The following is an 18,714-nucleotide window of genomic DNA, read 5'->3' as shown; positions in this document are numbered from 1 at the left end:
GATGCTCTTCGTCCAGCTGAGCTTGGCTTTGCAAGGTTTAGCACGAGCCACCACATAAACTGGGAACTTCAGTGGAAGGTTGGAGAGGGAGCACAGGGCTCATCCTAAAACCTCATTTTGGTCCCAGGAAATAAGTGAGTCCCTTGGAAAGAGGTGGGAGATGTTTCCACTGTGTTTGCTCAGAGGCCTGCTGATAATGATAACCCTGTTCACTTGCAGGCAATGTCATACTGAACTGCTTCAGAGAAGACATGGGAAATTTTTGACCTACAGTTTGGGAAGCAGCTCTCAGCTTCTCTTCAACAACACTGAACACAGAGTCAGGGGAATGTATTATGTGCAAATCTCTAAGCAGGAGACAACTTCCAGCCACCACTGACCTCTGAGAAAGCTCATCAGGATGAAGAGAATGGAAAAATGCCTGGGGATGGTGCAACTCCCAGAAGAATTCCAACACTCCTGGAATTGCTTGGAGCTGCAACCTTGAGCAAGCAGATCAACCCTTTGGTGGGACTCCAAGGACATTCTCCCTTTGCTTGCTGGTGAGCAAGTTCATCAGTGCTCCCCCTTCCAAATGGACTGAACACGCACCAAGACATAGAATACAATAATGGATGTTCATCCTTGGAAGCCCATGACTTTTTCCTTATCTTAGGAAAATTGTTTGGGCTTGGGTGTTGATAACTGAAACCCATAAACTGTGGGTTGATAACTGAAACCCACATTCCTGTGATGATCTCTACCTGCAGTGCTCCTAAAGCGTTCAGCAGCTTCCATGCAGAAGCAGCTTCATCCACCACTACTGAGCTGCAGGTATCCAACCCTGCACTGCTGCAGAGCAGGAAAAGAAAATATAACCTGCAGAGACAGATCAGTACCTAATCCAGATCTAGGAGTGAACATCTGGATGGCACCAGGAGCAGGGGCTGTTTGCAGGGAGCTCCATTTCACCTCTTGGCCCGCCTTTCTCACTAATGACAATATGCCCCTTTGTGATCTTCCCACTTGGCCATCTCTCTACAACAGTTCTTCTGGCTTCAAATGCTGGAGCCAACGGGTGAACACTGAGTATCACAGGGCAGGAAGACAGGATAAATGGCCACCACAATCAATCTTCATCTAAAAACTTGTGAAGCAAAGAACTTGCCTGGCCTGGTCAGCCTTTGAGTTCCGATCAACTCTGATTGCGACTTACACAGATTCACGCAGCCCATGTTCCCACTTAGTCCCAGCAAAACCAAACCTGGATGTGTGTTTCCTTCTACCTTCTCTGGATGAAGAAGGGAGGGAGATCCTGGTGACAGGCACAAAACAGCCTTGATACAGCACGGTCAAAAAACAAAGTAAGTGCAAAATTTCTCCTGGGCATTTTGCCTTTGCAAGGGAAAAGTTGCAAGTGTGAACAGATGAATTAGAAGTGAGAAGGGAAACATCAGGACAGCTGGAGCTTTACTTAAGCCAGTATGTGCTGTCTCTCATAGGTAACTGGGAAGAATCAACGTTTGGGTCTTGTGACCCAGGGGAGGCAATTGGAGTCACTCAGCAGGCATCCAACACGGTGACGACACCTACCCTTGGATGCTGTTGCTCCTGCTGAAGGCAGACATGCTCTCACAAGGACAACAGATGCTACTGCTGTCTTCAGTTTGCTCAAGCCATGAGCAGGCAAGTGCCTGGGGCTGGAAAGCAGCCCAAGACAGGGAACGCAATGGGAGCCTAGGGGGACCACTGAGCTCACATGAGGACAAGCCTACCAGAGGCCACATAGATTGGCTCTCAACCACACAGCTTCCTCCAAAATGAGAGGAAATAAAGAAGGGCAGGCCTGAGCAATGTAGGGCTGAACACTTCCAGGACTGGCTGCACTCCTCACAAATCCCAGCAGCTCCCAGGTCAAAGCTACAGACTCCAGAAACTACATGGCTGCCTTGAACGTATGGAAATAATTCAGTTTGCCTTTATCGACAGCCCTTTCTTGAGGGATAAGCAAGTCGGGGAGATGTCACGTTCTGCAGCACAAGGGTAATGACACAGAGAAATGACCCTAAGAAAGCCCATCCTCCTTGGGCCATTAGCCTGTCTGACCCAGATCCTTCCCACCAGGACCTGTCCATCCCACCTTATCAAGCAAAATCTGCACAACTCTTCCCACTGCTTTTAATCCCTTGGCTTAAAGAATGGACTTTCAGCTCAAACAAGCTCTTCTTGCAAGCCGGCCCAGCACTAATTCCTTGAGGAGAAGACTTTGCCTTTCTGGGTGGAACAACAGAGTTTCTGTGCTGTTAACACCTTGGTTCCACACACAGCCATTGCTCCGTGAAGTCTTCATCCCTTCTAAATCCTCTCCCAGACTGTCCTTTTCCATCCATAGGTTCAATCTGCAAGTGCCATCTGCTCTCCCATCCACTCTCACTAACTTGTACTAAGCTCATTAGGTAATTAAATGCTCAACACTGGGACGTGACTGACTTGCCTGAGGTCTGGAATGCCCCTCACCACGCTGAGGTTTCCCATTAGTACAGTCTTTGATCTCTCTTACCTGTGAGACTGTGATGCCGCATTTCTTGGCTAGCTCTTCTTTGGCTTCCTCACTGGGGTAAGGGTTGCTGAGATGGGAATAGAAATACTCATTCAGGATTTCCGTAGCCTGCTTGTTGAAGTTCCGTCTCTTCCGCCTTCACATGAAGAAAGAGGGAGAAATAGAAGGAAAAGGAAAGGGAATCAGTGCCAGTGATCCAGAAATAGAAATGCAATTTTACATACTCTGACTTTCCAACTTCCCTCCCTCCTTCCCCTCCTCCTGGGAGTATGGAATGCAATACTTCACGGCCAGGAATTTTCTCATCTGCACCTTGCTGGTGTCACCTTTCTCAGCACCTTCCAAAGCAAGTAATTCTCCATCTCAAACTATCCCTGTGTACCCTCCAGCTCACAGAAGAGTCTGAAAACTGGCATCTGCCTGGGAAGGTGACTCCTGACACCTGGCTGTCGTGGCCAAAGATCACTGCTACTCTGCAAAGCTCTGTGCTGAGGAAGCAGCACTGGATATATCCTTGGGGAAGTCTGTTCCAATTACACATAGGCATTATCTGTCTGCTATCTCTTTCCTTGTACCCCCAGTGTAGCTGCCTCTCCTCCCTTCTGCAAGCTGAAGCCCAAGCCACAGTCTGCATGTAGTCGGCTTGGGAAATGAAATAATTTTACAGCAAATCAAAAAACTGGGACAATGGGAACAGTAGGAAAAGAATAGGAATCTAGAGGGGACAGGATGGCCCAGAGGATGCGCTTTCATCCCTAACTGAAGTGCACATTTTCATCACAGAGAGTTGTAATATGCCAGAGAATTTCCTTCTGCCACAGCAAAACCAGGATGTGCAATTCTCAAGGTACAGTTGGGAGCTTCCTCGAGACGGAAGCTGGATGTCTTGAATTGCTGTCCCCTCCCCTGCTGAGCCACAGACAACTAAGGGATAAGGAAGGTAAATAACCTCTGCAGCTCAAGACCAGGAGATAAGGCCCTTCAGATGGACCTGAATTCACTCCAGAACCTCTGAACACCTCTCTAGAGGCCTCAACAACACTGAATGGTGGGTGGGGAGAAGGTGGGATGAACTCACCGTGCGTCCAGAAATCGGGAGCGCAAGATCATGACGGCTTCACACGTGCTCTGCTTCAGCTGCATCTGGATGGAGCTGAACTTGCGGTGGATGATGCTCACCATCCGCTCGATCTCCTTCGGAGAGATGGGTCGGGTCCGGCTCTGCTCACGCAGCAGGTTCATCACGTGGGTGGTGAATTCGTTGCATGCCTGGGATGGCAAGAAAAGCAAAAGAAACCCCAGGATCGGAAGGTCATTCGACGGTGTCGAGGACAAGACAGAGACAGCGCTGCTAAGGAGGGAGACCCGAGTGAAGGCCTCAGTGGTTGGGGCTTTTCAGGGCAGACCCAGACCAAGAGTGTGCTGGTACTTGGGGGAGAGAGAAGTTTCTCTCATCTGCCAAGCAGAGAACATGAGACTGCCAACAAACATTCTGGGAAGAGCAGAAGCTGATTTCTTTGCTCTCAGGGGAATCATGGATGGAGCTGGGGCACATTCATATAGGGTTCATATAAAGCATGAAGAAGTCCCAGCCACTGTTCTTCTGGTTGCAACTGGAGGAGCTATAGATGTATCCGAGGAGGACCATGAACCTTTTGACCCACTGTCCCTCCTCCTCCAGCCCCACTACGTGTCCTGCAGAGCCCCCTGTGCTTCAAGGAAGCAGCTCTCAGAGAAACACAGCCCTGTTCCACATTCTTGGCACATCAGATAAGAAGTAAATAATGATAATAATTAAAGCCTGACTGAGGCAGGAGCCCTGACAAGTAAGGGCAAGCAGGTAACAATCCCAATTAGTTTGCTGCTGGCACAGCATTGTCTGCTGCTTCTGCTGTCCCCATGCTGTGCCGAGAGGACAGGGCAGTGAGAGGGTACAAGGCAGGGATTTTGAGGCCAGATGAAGGCCACTTCATTGCCCTCTCTTTCATCTGCACAAGCACCTCATGGGCATGATGGGATCCTCTGATTCCCAAAACTAAGCCCCAGAAACCAGGCTGAGGGCAGCACTTGGACACTGATGGCTGGAGATGCCTTTGGTGCTCCTGGGACGTGGGAGCTGCTCTGGGGTCAGAGTCCCCAGTTCCCAGTCCATCATGGGGAAAAAGGGGCAAGCAGGGGTAAGAAGTACTGGCTTTGTGGACAAGTGACATGGGCTTGACTTCCAATGTCACACCCCACCTTTCCAAGCTGAATCCCCACCACGGCTCAGATCCAACAAGGAGACACCACCGAGGCCAGCACAGCCCCTCCAACTGCCCATCCCCAGCTTCAGCTGATGAGGAAGGAGTAGAAGGCAAGGTCCATCCCTGAAGCCTGTCTTTGTCTGTGTCAAGGGCCTCTCCTTGGACTTGGGTAGCAGGGGACATGAGGTCTCTCTCTCCCTCTTCAGCCTGGGGCCTTGAAAGAGGAGCCCTGACGTGCTCTCCACTACCACCCATGTGAGATGGCTGAGGTTTCCTCTAATCGCACAACCCTGTCTCCACACCTTGAGGGAGTAAGAGCAAGGGCTGAGGAGAGCCACCAAAGGTCATTCTTCTAACCAGCCTTCTGCCTGCTCCCTGCCTCCTCTAATGCCCTGCCAAAATGTCTTTCATGGTGTGACAGCACTCGGCTTCTCCAACACCAGAGCCCTGCCTGGCCGCCCTGACTCCAGCTCCAACCCAGGGGCACCCAGCTAATGTACCTCAGCTTGGCCAGTGTGGCACCTCAAGGGGTAGGACATCCCTCATCCCCACCACACATCCAGTGAGCCAACTAAAACAGGGGCTGGGCTGGCTCTAAACCAGAGACCTGAAACCCTGCCCGGCCCCTGGCTGTGGAGCCCATCCTGCACCCAAAAAGGAGGGATGCCTTTTTGCTCACACTCCATAAACCACAACCTCTGGGTAGAAACCACAAGGGCAGCGGTGAAGAGAGGTCTGCAGAACATCTGGAAGCATTTGAAAGGAACTGGTTCTGAGTGCTGGTCTGTGAAGCTCTTCATGCAATTGTCAGTGTTACCAATAGCTGCATTTATGACCCGAACAGTTTTTCTTTTTCTTTTTTAAGGATAATTTTCCGCAAGAAAAAAAGAAATTCTTTTCTGGAAAAAGAGCTTTTCAAGCAGAAAATACATTCAAGGAAGATTTTGATTTAAGTCTTGCTTGGAAAAACTGTTGCCACCGAGGCCAGCATGATAAAGAGGGCTCCTCCTTCACAGGGCCAATTTTGGGCAAGATTTTGGGAGAGGAGTGGAAAGCAAAAATCCAAGGGGCAACGTATTCTCATGCCACATCCCAGCACAACACTCCAGCTCTCCCAACCCTAAAAAAGCATGTTTTCACTCCAATACCCAGCTGCATTTGCCCATACACTCCCAACAATAGATGTCAGTAGCGATCCAGGCTGTGCTCATCCACGCCGCCGTGCCGGCACCGAACGGCAGCTCCCCCACTCTGGCTCCTGCTCCCACCATCCCATGGCCACCAACCACCCCTCTGCCGCAAAGGAGCCTGTTACCTGCTCGTACTTCTCCAGCTCCGTGTGGTAGATCTGTCGGATCTGGGAGAGTTTGGCTCTGTAGTCAGAGTGCTCCACTGAGTTGTCGGAGCCGGCTCCTCCTGACGCGGCGGCGGCGGCAGCAGCGGCGGCCGAGCCGCCTCCTTTTTCGGGGCCTGCCACCCCCTCGGCCAGGAGCATGTTGTCTAACCTCATCAGCTGGGGGTCCGTGGGCTCCTCTTCCTGCGCTCCCCGGATGCTCAGCACTGCCAGAGACACAAAGGGGAGAGGACTTAATTCAGGGAAGGGGATGCTCGTCCTAAGTTAGACCATCAACAGGGCTTTTCTTCCCTTCCAAAAGGTACCCCAACAGGCTGGTGCTCCAAGTACTCATCACCAAGTGCAGCTACTTGGCTCTCCAGGGGCACTCCAGCTCCCTGCTTCCCCCCCACCTCTTCCCCTCCTTCCTGCAGGAAAGAAGTAGGGCAGAACTGGCAGCGAGCTCACCTCAGAGCTTAACCAGAAATCCACACTTTCTGTTCAAATAGGAAGCAAAACTAGCAACACCAATCAAAAACCAATAAATGCACCCGTTCTTGCTGCCAGAAGGGATAGGGACCATATCCCGACTCAAGCACGGGATAGGAAGTTAGGAGTCTCCAGCTCTGATCTCATCTTGCTCAGGGTCCTCTCATGTCACCCAACATGTCATTTACATCAACCCCAGATGGCAGAGAAAGACACACAGAGCCCAGGGCTGATGGTGCCTCGGTTTCCTCATTGTTAAATACAGACAGAGAGGGCTTGAAGGCCATGCTTTTAGCCACACAGTGGGAGCACACACAAAAAAAGTAGGAAATCAATTTTATTCTTTGGAAAATGGTTTTTTCTTAAAGAATCCAGACATTCCACTGAAGTCTAAACTGTGCTGAGAAAAGGAGCAATAATAAATTAATCCTTCCAGAGCAACTTTCCAAGGAGAGAATTTTCCTCCCCTCTTTGTACTTCCTGCCTCAATTACTGCTCCAACTAAAAGTCCTTCTCCTGAGAGGGCTTTCCTGGAAAAACTACATGGGAGTATCCCGACTGCTTGGGACGTCCCAGGTCTGAAGGACAGAGATGCCTTATGTGCCCCCCACCCACACCCCCTCTGTGCTCTGTGTTTGAAAACAGAAGGAAAACTTGAGATCTCTGCATGCACACACACACACGGCTGCAAAATAAATGAAATAAATACAATAAATCCTTGATGAGTGAACAAAAAAGGCATTTCCTAAGAGAAATTAATTGTGTTTCTCCATCTCATCTGGCACAGGAGCTCCAAGCACTTTGTAAGCACACACACAAACACATACAGCCCCAGCACACACTCGTTGCACATGCAGAGCTGGGAAACATTGCATGGATAAAGCTGTGCCCACTACACCTGAGATGAATATGACACCCCCCCAATCCATGGCATAAACAAGAGCAAATGATTCTCCCTGTCATTCAAATAAAACCAAAAAGCAGTGGGAAATCAATTGGCAACAAGAAATAAAACCAGAGCAGCTAAAAAACACCAGTAACCAGAGAGTATGGTCTTCCTCACTCTGAAATAAGCTAAAGATACAGCTGTTCTTTTTTTTTAAGCCTCAAAGTCTACTGAAATTACTGTTTTCAGGACATTTTAGTCATTCATTGCAACCACTTTTTCATTCACGCATTTACTGGCATTTTTGGTATTGAAATATTCACTGTTAACAAAGGTGGGAAGGTCAGGGGGGAAAGAAAAGAGAGAAAAAACTCCAGGAAGAGTAAAACAGCCAATAAAATGATCTAATAATAAATAATTCCACGCTGGGGAGGATCATTCCTGTATGGAGGAATGGGGGCACGCTGCCAAATTTGGAGCTGGGTGCCAGTTGCCGAGCCCTGAGGAGACAGGACCGGCATCTCCCCTCACCACGGGAGGCTTCCCACGGCACTGCTGGCACCCAGCCATGATGAATAAATCCAAGGGGAGAGGACAGATTTCATCAAGAAAATGGGCTGGGGTCTGCGGTCCAGACACCAAACTAAAATAAGAGGTAAAAGTAGCCAAATTCCTTAAAGAGAGAAGAGGGAAGGTGACAGGCTACAGTGGGGAGAGAAAAAAACTTGCTATGAAAATAAAATAAATTCCTATTCTTCCAAGACAAAAAAAAAAATCAGTAAATTAAAGCACATCAAAAGCCCAAATACTAAAAGAAAGCAACACAGGTTAAAAATAAAAAAAAATAATAAAAAGAACCTCAAATAAACAAATCAAAAGCAGAGTTGCCAAAACAGGTGCATCTGGATTTCAAAAGGGAATATTTTTAGATTAAAAATCTCAGGAATCATTGACCTGACAGGTAGGCACGAGTGATTAATTAGTTTATGTTTAGAGAGCTGCTTCCTGATGAAAAGCACTGTGTATTCCCGTGAGCTTTATTCCTGTGCCACACGCACAGACTGGCACCTGCTGGGTGGGTGCATTCCCAGCATCCGATGGAGGGACATGTGCCCCCACAGCAGTGACCTAAGCCCAGCTGGGGACCGTGTGGAGCCAGCCTGGTCTCGGCTGTTTGACTGAAATAAGGCATGGGAGTAAATAAATGGAAAGGCCAATGTGTCTAAGCAGGACTGATGCTGCCTATTTATCCCTGGAAAGCTGTGCTCAGCCGAGGAGAAGACAAAATGATTATTTAAAAGCTCCTTTTTTATCTTCCTGGTGTTGTTCCTGGCTCCAACACGCCTCCTGCCAGGATGCCCAGACTGCTGGGCTCCTTGGCAGCTCCAGCCCTCCAAACTGCCCCCTGTGATGGGATGTGGCTCTGCTGGCTGGGGGGCTCGGGGTGAGCTGGTACAGGCAGCACCCAAGCTGTATTGCCTGGGCAGCTGATGGTGAAAGAACCCTGCTCTCTCACCAAATTAAACCAGAATAAATTAAGCAGAATGATCCCCAGTGGTCCAAGGGGCTACAGGCACGTAGGCATCCAGGCATTGCCAGGACTCGCCATTTGCTGCTCCTGATTAAAGAAAAGAGGGGGGAAAAAAAGGAAAAAAAGGAAGAACAAGAAGAAAGAGAGCGACTGGCAGCTGGGGGGAGGAAAATTCATGCAAGACTTTCTGTCCTTGGCTGCTTTCCTGCTGGCTCGGTAGCCCCCAGAGCTGCGGCACAAGCCACTAGATGGTGCTCGGCCCTCGCCCAGCTCCCCCACTGATCAAGATGGGTTTTTATATGTAAATATATACATACACACATACGCAAATATATATATGTATGTTATATATATATGTACACATATATATGTGTGTGCATTTTAAAAGCAAACCCAAGCCATGTGCCTTGTCCCTGCCCGGTTGATCGCGGAGCGGAATCGAGGAGCATCCCTGTCACAGGGTCACCACCTCCCATGGCAGCAGCGGGAGCAGCTGGGGACCATCGAGCCACCAGCCTGCAGTCCGGTCATGGATGTCACCAGGGTCACAGAGACCTGTTCCAGCAGCTGGGAAATGGCTCCCAGCTCACACACTCGCTCCTTCTCCCTCTTGAGGAAGGTATCATAGCCACGGGGTTCAGAGGACGTTGACAAGTCCTAGTCCTGGGCTGGTGGTGTGGCTGCAGTGCAGGACACAGGGAAGTGGCAGCAGGACTGACCTCAGAGAAGCAGGTGAGAAGACAAAGACAAAAATAGCTTCCTGGCTCCTTGTCTGCCCTGCAGTTCAGGGGCGCAGGATGGAAACTGCATCGAGTCACCAAAGCTTCCACATCCTCCAAGATGCTTTCCACCAGCATCTCCAAGGAGCAGCTGCAGAGCAGCCAGCTCCATGCTCATATGAGTTGGGCAGCCAGCACTCCATAAGTCTCCACACCACAGTACCTGTGTGGTGGGGGTGGTGGGGCAGCCACACAGTCTGAGGTACAGCCAGGGTGGGGGGCACAGGGCAGGAGAAACAGCCCTTGCCAGATGTCTTTGGAATGGACAGCACTCTGGGGATGGTCTGGGGTTGTGAAGACACCTAAGAAATCCACGAAGGAGGGTGCCAAATTCCTCTGGTCCTCCATGCCACCCTCCCCTTCCTTATTTACTCCATTTTCCTGGCAGCATTTTCCTGGCAGCATTTTCCCAAAGGAATATGAAAAGTGCAGGAGTCGAGCACACAGTCACCTCTCTTCTCCAAGGCCATGCCAAAATGCTTCCACTTAGCAACTCTTTTCTCTCAACCCCTTCCAAACCCTCCAGATTAGAGGTGTGCAGGCAACACCAGAAGAACTACATTACAAAGGCAATCATGCTGGGGGTGATGGCAGAAGCTTAGCAGGAGACTGTGGCTGAGCAGTAGACAACAGAAAAGGATGCTCAAACCTTCAAGCTCCACCTTTCTTCCAGAAGGGGCAGTTTATCCTACTGTGGTCAGTGTCCTTAAGCTGAGGGGATGTGGGAAACAGGGGGCTGTCCCAGCCAGACTCCCAGCATGGGATATATACCCTCACAAGGGGCTGCAGGCTGTAGTGGTACCACACTCCCCACCACTTCTCATTCTCATGTCTCTCCTTGGGTGTGCTCACCCCAGTTAGGTGCCAGCCAGGACTTCTGGGGTGGAAGCCAAAGACCAAGCAGGAGACACCAGAAGGAGGCTAAGGCAAGGTGGATCAGTGGGAACAGCCTCTTCAGGGATGCCGTGGGAACATTTTGGAAGAAGAAGATACAGTGAATGCCAATCTAGGCTGCGACAACGAAGGAAGAGGTTCCCCAGGGCTGGTGTGGCTGTTCTCCGCTGACCTCAGCAGCCAGAAGCGTGGTCCCGTGAAATTCCTGCGACTGCCAGGTTAAGATTCCCGATAACAACATGAGCTGGCAGTTCCTCTGCAGCCCCATTTGCTGACACCCCCAGCCAAGGGCTGGACCCAGTAGCTGAGTGTTTAAACAAAGCCACCCTACCAAGGAACCTGCTGGGTGGCTTTAAGGAGTTCGGGAGAAGTGCTTGCCCTCCCGCCCGAGCTCGGCTGCTTCTGAAGGAGTTTTCTCATGGTTGTTTCTGCCCATTCCCAACTTGCTGAATTGCCTTTCCAGGGGGACATTTTAAAGGAGAAGGAGATTTCAAGTAAATGATTGCAACTTATCAAAAATAATGTGCTACTTAGCATCGGAGACAAGCATCCTGGCAGGCAGAAATGGGAAGCAGTGCCGGAGCAGATGGGAGTAATTACGTTGTGATTTTCAGAAGGGTTTTCTTTCCTGCCTCCACTGTGCCTAAGATGTACCGTGGGGGAGGTGAGGGGGTGGGGGTGGAAACAACCCACCCAACAAGAGAGTTTCAGGAGAGGCAGACAGACAATTCCCCTTTTGGGCTGAGCTGGCCTTTGGTGTGACCTTCCCATGGGGAAACCAGAGATGCCAGGCACTGGTGGAGCTGCTCTCACTGTGGGATGAGATGCCTCCTTCCCCACCAAGACACTCATCTGCCACCAATGACACCTAACCCGCACATGAAGGTATAGCCCAAATCCTTTCCTGGACTGGTGGGTGCCCCTGAGGGGTGGTGCAAACAAGGAAGGCTTGGCAGCTCCTCCCTGGGAACCTCAAAACTCCTGCACAGACCCACGCAGTGCCCAGCCTGGTTTCAAAGGACACGTGGAACATCAGCCCTCTTCCAACCTTTTGCAATTTAGCCACCATCACCAACATTAGCCTGGGGAGATGCAGCTTCAGGAGTCACACAAGCTCACTGGAAAATGTTTTTGTTAAACATATGTTTTTACACCTCCAGGTCTAAAACAACAGCCAGAAAACACAGAGACAGCCACGATGCCAGCAAATGTCCCTCCTAACAAAACCAGTAACTAATCACCTTCTTTTAAGCCCATCTCAATATTCCCTGCAGCCTGAGACTACGTTTGTGAATGCTGAAGATCAACAGCACTGAACTTGGGACAAAAATACTCCCGTTTGCCTCATGTTTGAGGACAGTTACACGCTCAGTGGCTTGCAGCAGGCTGGCTGCATCCTCCTTGTACTTGTACATGTAGCTGCAAGCAAGTCAGGAGAGTTGGGGTTTGCTTCCTCCACTGACTCATGATGCCATGGGCTTGAGCTGCTCTTCCCAAACTTTCTCTGTGCAGAAAAGGCCCCAGACTCCGTGCACCTACCTAAACTCTTGGGGTTTTTTCCAATGCAAGCATGTTTGGAGCCTACTTTCTTCTGCAACAGCAAATCCCCCACACCAACAAAAACTCAGTGTCTTTGATCTTATCACAGAATCCCAGAATGGTTTGGGTTGGAAGGGATCTTAAAATATCATCTCATTCCAAGTCCATGCCACAGGCAGGGACACCTTCCACCAGACCAGGTTGCTCAAAGCCCCGTCCAACCTGGCCTTGGACACTTCCAGGGATGGGGCAGCCACAGCTTCTCTGGGCAACCTGTGCCAGGGGCCTCACCACCCTCACAGCACTCCCATTAAATAAAAAGTTGCCTATTTGTCAAAATAAACCCTCAGAGCTTTGTGGAGGATGCTAAAGCACCTCTAGCTGAGTTTTCACACTGCCAAGTCAAGGGCCCACATGACACAGCAACGTAAATGCCTTCTTGGCAAAGCACACAGTGTCCATCTTAAATGGGAATCATGGTCTTGGTAACCAAAGTGGAGCACTTCACTGTCAAGCAATCACAGGGATTTAAACCTTGTCTGGATATATTCACCATGTCTACATAAAGCCACTGAGAAAAATCAACATCAAAACGCAAATACCTGCTTCCAACATGAATAGAAGCTGGAATTTCTAAACACACTGACACACGCCCTTCCAGGGAGCAGAAATTAAGAGAAGCTCATGTTTTTTTCTTATAATTGACATTAAAGTTCCCCTCCTCACTCCAACCTTTCCAGAACTTACAAATGGATGAACAGATTTTTTGCTCAGATTTTCCAAAACAGGCTGCCGTGAGATGAGGCATGGAAAAATTCAGTTGGCAAAATGGCTTTTTGTGCATCTACTTATTTATTTATTTCCCAGAAAAAGGAGGAACTCTGTGAAACTGATGGGCCGTTTCTGCCACCAATTTTCACAGCCATAAAACAAACCAAAAATCCCAGCAACAAATCAAGAAAGAGGTTTGTACCCAGAAGCACTACAAAGCCACCCTGTACCACTGCAAATCCACCTCATCTCCCAGCACAGGAGTGTCCTTCAGGGCTCTTTGGAAACAGAGCACTCAAACTATTTTGCGAGAGAGACTTTTAAAGGTGGAGAAGCGTTCCTTGAGTCCATAAAACTGTGATAAGATACTCCCAGAGAGGTGGAAGCAAGTCACATCAGTTCAGAGCAATAGTCCATGTAGCTCCAGCCATGGCCAATGAGCCTAACTGGAGACCCAACCAAGGCCACGACCAACAGCAGAAGCACCAGATGCTCAGGGCAGTGTCACTTCCCCCAGCTCCCTCCTACCCACCACCAGTTTGAGAACTTGCATCACAACCCAAATTCAGATCAATCAAAAATGCTCCCTAAATCAAAAATGAAATCCCCTCCCACTTCATGTTACCATTTTCCCCCTCTCTCGCTTTTTTTTCCTAATAAAAATTTGTGTCGATTTCAAACCAATCAAACTGCTTTAAAAGACAGTAACTTCCCATGTTTCCGGGGTGGAGGGTGTCCAAATTATTTGCTGAATCCAACACAAATTAAAAAAAAAGAAACAACCTTAATTTTGGGGTGTGGGAAACAAGAGAAGGGAATTTATCACATGTCAAAAAGTTTCTCAGCTCCCAGCAGCAGCTCTCCATCACTTCAGGAAGATGCAGCTTGCATGTGCCACTGAAGCTGCAAAAGAGAAACACTTATTTCATAGCACTGGCAAAGAGTCTGCATCAGTTTTTTCCTAACCCCATCCCAAATGCCAAATGGTTTGCCATAGTGAGGGAGGATCTAGCCGCAAAATGATCAAAAGGTCTGGAAAATTATTACTAACACACTGGGGTGGAAAAGAATATCCCCCCCAAACTGGACAACGATCTAAAATAGCCACAAAAATAAGGCACAATGTTGCTGTGATTACTGAAAACCAGATTCTCCGTGAAATGTGACTCCGTGGGGAAGCTGAATGAACACAGATGAGCTTGTCTTTCCATCCCTTCCCTAGAAGGACAGTATCCTGCTCCTGCTGACCAGTTTAGCTCATGGCTAGTAACTGAGCCTGGTATGGAAACTTCTGACACTGGCCCAACATGCTCAGTTATTGCTACATGACTGTCGACTGAAACACTGTGGATCAAATTCAAATATTTTCTAATTTTCTCTTTGTAGTCCTGACCCCACAAGCCATGTTTCCTCATGAATGCTTCACTGCAGGCTGGTGGTCAACTCCCACTGGCTTCGGCAGCAAAACTCCCAGCTGTAATTTTCACACCTGAAATCTGGGGACAGGTAGCACTCAGAGCCAGAGCTGATTGAACCTCTTGCACCACACGCAGATTGCCAAGTAGGTTGGAAGTGCTTGCAAAAATTAAAAACAAGGCAATCAAGGCCAACCACCCCCCCAGTGGACAAACGACCTCCTTCCTGCCCAGTCACAGCAGCTGCCAAGCCACCTCTGCCACGTCCATGGAGCAGCAGACCCTCACAACTCCACCTAATTAGGCAAATCAGCTTCATCTCGCCCAGTAACACTCTGCAACCAACCCATCACACCAGGGTTGAACTCTGGGCGCTGAGGGCTCAACCCTGTCCTGTGGCACTCTGCCCTTGGAAGAGCATGGATAAGTGTTGGCCCACACACAGGTCCCCTTCCCATCCCACTGAGCACCTCAGGCATCCCTGAAACAGGCTGATGCTGGGGAGCGATGATGAAGCTGGCTAGAGCAATCCCACACTCAGCTTATCTCAAAAAGCAGTTTTCCCTTTCCTAAGCAGGGCAGGATTAGCAGGCTCGAGTTACAGCCATGAAGTGGAATCAATCCCTTATCTGCACAGGCAAACCCAGCATGTCTCAAATTCTCCAGCCACACCAACCACACCGTAAGGGAGACACTGTGCACGGCCACCCAGCCTCCCCCATCCTGCCCTCCTCTATCCCAGCAGGACCAGGACCAACCTCCAGCTGCTCAGAGCAGCAGTGGCAGGAGTTTAAGGAAAGCAGAGTGAGATTCAGCGCTGCTCTGCTGCTGGGCCAGATTTGAGCAGAAGATGTGACTCGGATGACTGACCACAGGCTGGCCTGGCCAGGGAAGGAACATATACCATGGAGAAAAGCCTCAGTGCCTTCAACACCTCCTGTTGCAGGATTTCACCTTCTCCTGGTGGAGTTTGGGTGATGGACCCAAGCTGCCCCCGCACCACCAAGAGCACAAATGGTCACTGAGAGACAGAGTAAGCCATTGTCCCCACCCCAGGAGATGGCTCGGACCTGGTGCTTGTCACGCCTGGAGACACATCCCAGCCTGGAACAGGGAGTGGACTTGGGGCTCCCTAAGCCCTACAGGAACAAATCAGCAAACAAAAGATGGGATTGCTCCCAGGTCAGGTCCAGCCATAAACCCCCTTTCTGAACACCAGTTGGGCTGGGATCTGCGAGGTGCTTTGCATATGAATTCTCCTTGCTGAAAAGAAGTGGGTCCTTTGAATGAGCTGAATCTGTTAATGAGAAGCCGGGGCCTCCAGAGCTCCTCTGAGGACAAGGGTCCCAGTTCGACCACCCCCCCACCTCCCCTGCCCCCCCTTCCCTGGGCCAAGCCCTGAAACCCGAGAACAAACAAAGAGAGGTTTTCCCCCAGAAGGAAGCTGCCTTTCCAGCCTGCTCCCCTCTCCAAAGGTCATCTCCCCTGGACACACTGCCTCTGCGAATGGCTGCTCAATGCACAGAGTGGCTGGGGCATGAAAGTCGTAAGTGAAAAAAGACTGGCAGGAACCCAAGCTGAAAAGCTGCATTTCAGATTCTCTTCTCCTGCCATCCTTCAAAAAAGATGACCTGTGAGACTCTGTCCAAGGAAAGCTGGCTTGGAGCTCGTTAGATGGCAATGTCCCACTCAAGTCTCGGGTTTGCTAAACACTCTGAAGGTACCTGCTGCCCATCACACATCTGAGGGTGCTGCTGCTCTGTAGCCAAATTGATGGCCTTGCCATGGGCTAGACCTGGGATCTTATGCAATATAGGAGAGATTTTCCAGGTCTCAGAGCCAAGCCATCACAGAGAATACACTGGTTTTTCCCTCCTTTTCTCTCTGACAAAGCGGGCAGCACAGAATGACAGACATCTTTACAAAAGCTGGGACACACATGGAACTGCTCCCACTGCAAAGTGTCCTGGGGCCATGTCCTCTCCCTCCACTGCCAAGGGACCTCCCCATCTCCTGCTTATGGGCACAGTCTCTGCCCAGAACCACCTTCCCATTTCCAGCAGCAAACTCCTGATGCAGCCCAGGAGCTGAGCGTGGCCCTTGTCAATCCATAAGGAATGGACTTTGCAGTAGGAAACCTACTGCCCTGGCAAAGGGGATACTGTAGCCACTGCTGAGTACGAAGTTCTACCATCGGTGACCATCTCCTCTCAGGTCAGCCATGGCCCAGAGTCTGCCTTGTGGAGGTTGGACTCTGCTCTTCCCTGAGACACTTTCCTGTTTCCAGAAGCATTAGAAACCATCCCTCCACACATCCATGTCTCCCCAGCCACGGTAGCAGGCAATTCAAAACCTTTTCCATGAAAAATCTGAAAGTAAGTTGTATGCATATGAGGACAGGTCAAGTGCAAAGCACAAGAAGAAAGCACAACCAAGGGTATTGGAAATCCCACCCCAGCTCCTGCAGTGTAATGTAGCCACCATTTAGATGCAACACATCAGCCACAGGACAATTTCAGGCATCTACTTTCAGTGTTACAGATGTCAGTTAAGGCAGGACCAGAGCCAGCCTCCCCAGAGCCTCGATGCATGTCACCCCGTGCTTTTGAAGTACCACAACTCTCCAGAACTAAATGTTCCTGTAAATCCTTGCAGACTTACGCACAAGTCACTATCCCTGGAGGTATTAAAAGACATGTAGATGTGGCACTTAAGGACATGGTTTAGTGGCAGAGTTGGCAGTGCTGGGCTAATGGTTGGATTTGATCTTAAAGGTCTTTTCCAACCTAAATGATTCTATGATTCTAGGTCTTTCTCTCTATGCCACACAGAAATCCCCTTAAAAACTATCTGAATGCTCCTCTTCCATCCGCTTGGTTTCCAAGCTTGTCCCACTCAAACACCGCAGAGAGGTCAGGTTTGCCCAAGCCTAGACAGTCCATCAAGCTCCCTTGGCTGAGACATGCTATCCTGAACACAACTTTGCTGCCATACAACGATCCCAGGCAAACAAACGAGCACATTTTCTGCACGATGCTCAGTCCCTCGCGCCACCATGCCGACCTGCTGAGCCTGGCGTCAAACCCGGTCCTCGAGCGCGCCAGACAAAGCCCGACTCTTTGAAAGGCAACAGCCAGTCGGCAGCGTTTTAAGGCCAGAAAACAGCTCCGAACGTTCAGTTCCTTCTTTAAATAGAGGCCCCTTCTGTAAACGATCTGTTTGGACAGGAGGGAGAGTGCTGCAAGAGTCCAAGCGCTTGTGAAATAGGATCGGATGCCTTCACTCCCGCTCCATTCAAAACATGTGGGGGGAAGAAAGAAACCCAAAACTGGCAAGGCAAGATGGGAGGAGAGAGCCCCCGCACCTCCGCGCTGCTGGAAGGGTGCGAGACACCAGAGAAAATGGGAACAATAATTAAAAAGGATCAATTAGTGACATTTCTGTTTCGAGGTGCCTGTGTGTGTTTAATTATATTCCATGCAAGAGGCTGTTGACGCAGATTTCCGTTCTGCGGGGCGGTGGTGTAACGGGATCCGGCTCTGCCTTCTACCTCGGACAACCCCACTCAGGGCTTTACCACCAAGCTCATCCACCTCCAGGGTTTGGCAGTGCCCTGGGGCAGAGGGGGGCTGATACCCAGCCCCACAGCACATCAGCCAGACAGACGGACACACAGCTCCCCCTGCTCCTGCAAGAGAGGCCCCCATCAGAACCAGAGAGGAGATTAAAAAGGGAGCAAAAAAAAGAAAAAAAAAAATCTTTGCCCAACTCCGGCTGCGTCCCAGATCAAAGATCATCTCCAGCGAGGCCATCTGGTCCTTGTAAATGTAAAACCAAATTGAAAGCCCTGCCCTCACCTCCTCCGACTCCCTCGGCAATATTGCTTTTACCGGCCGGGGATGGGGAAGGAGCTCGCAGAAGGCATCTGTATGTAATATAGAGCCCCCGTGCAGCTGGGCTGGAGGCTCGCAACCCCCCTTCTTGTTAATCATGAAGCAGAGGTAAATGTTTTCTTTGGATCTCTAGGGGCCCTGTTATTCCCAGGGCCTTCAGGAAGAGTCCATGGCAGCAACCCTGGGATGGAGGAGGGCTGCCCTGCATTCCCATCGCTCCTCTCTGTCTGCAGACTGGGTTGTTGCCCCGATCAACAGGGACACATTGGGAGGGAAGATGTCCCCACCATCCCAGCAGTGTCCCCACCACCACAAAAGCCATGCAGCACCCTCCTTCCCCAGTCCGAGCAGGCTTCTCCTACCACCGCTCCTGGCCTGCGATGCAAAAGGGGATGCAGAGCC

The 18,714-nt window shown here is 50.1% G+C and overlaps 1 protein-coding gene across 3 annotated transcripts in view; it reads right to left on the bottom strand.

Moving 5' to 3' along the window:
• Positions 1-18,714, bottom strand: part of PBX1 (PBX homeobox 1) — a 131,201-nt gene that overhangs the window by 20,622 nt on the left and 91,865 nt on the right. For all 3 annotated transcript variants that reach the window (XM_027694529.1, XM_027694528.1, XM_027694530.1), the window contains exons 3-5: positions 6,098-6,342; positions 3,618-3,808; positions 2,540-2,675 (exon numbers count right to left, since the gene is read on the bottom strand). In XM_027694529.1, coding sequence (XP_027550330.1) covers positions 2,540-2,675; positions 3,618-3,808; positions 6,098-6,342 — 572 coding nt within the window. The remainder of the gene's footprint in view (positions 1-2,539; positions 2,676-3,617; positions 3,809-6,097; positions 6,343-18,714) is intronic.

Source organism: Neopelma chrysocephalum, unplaced genomic scaffold (assembly GCF_003984885.1).
Source record: "Neopelma chrysocephalum unplaced genomic scaffold, ASM398488v2 Primary Assembly neopelma1_98, whole genome shotgun sequence".
NCBI classification, from domain to species: Eukaryota; Metazoa; Chordata; class Aves; order Passeriformes; family Pipridae; genus Neopelma; species Neopelma chrysocephalum.
This window is presented reverse-complemented; position numbering and strand designations above follow the sequence as displayed.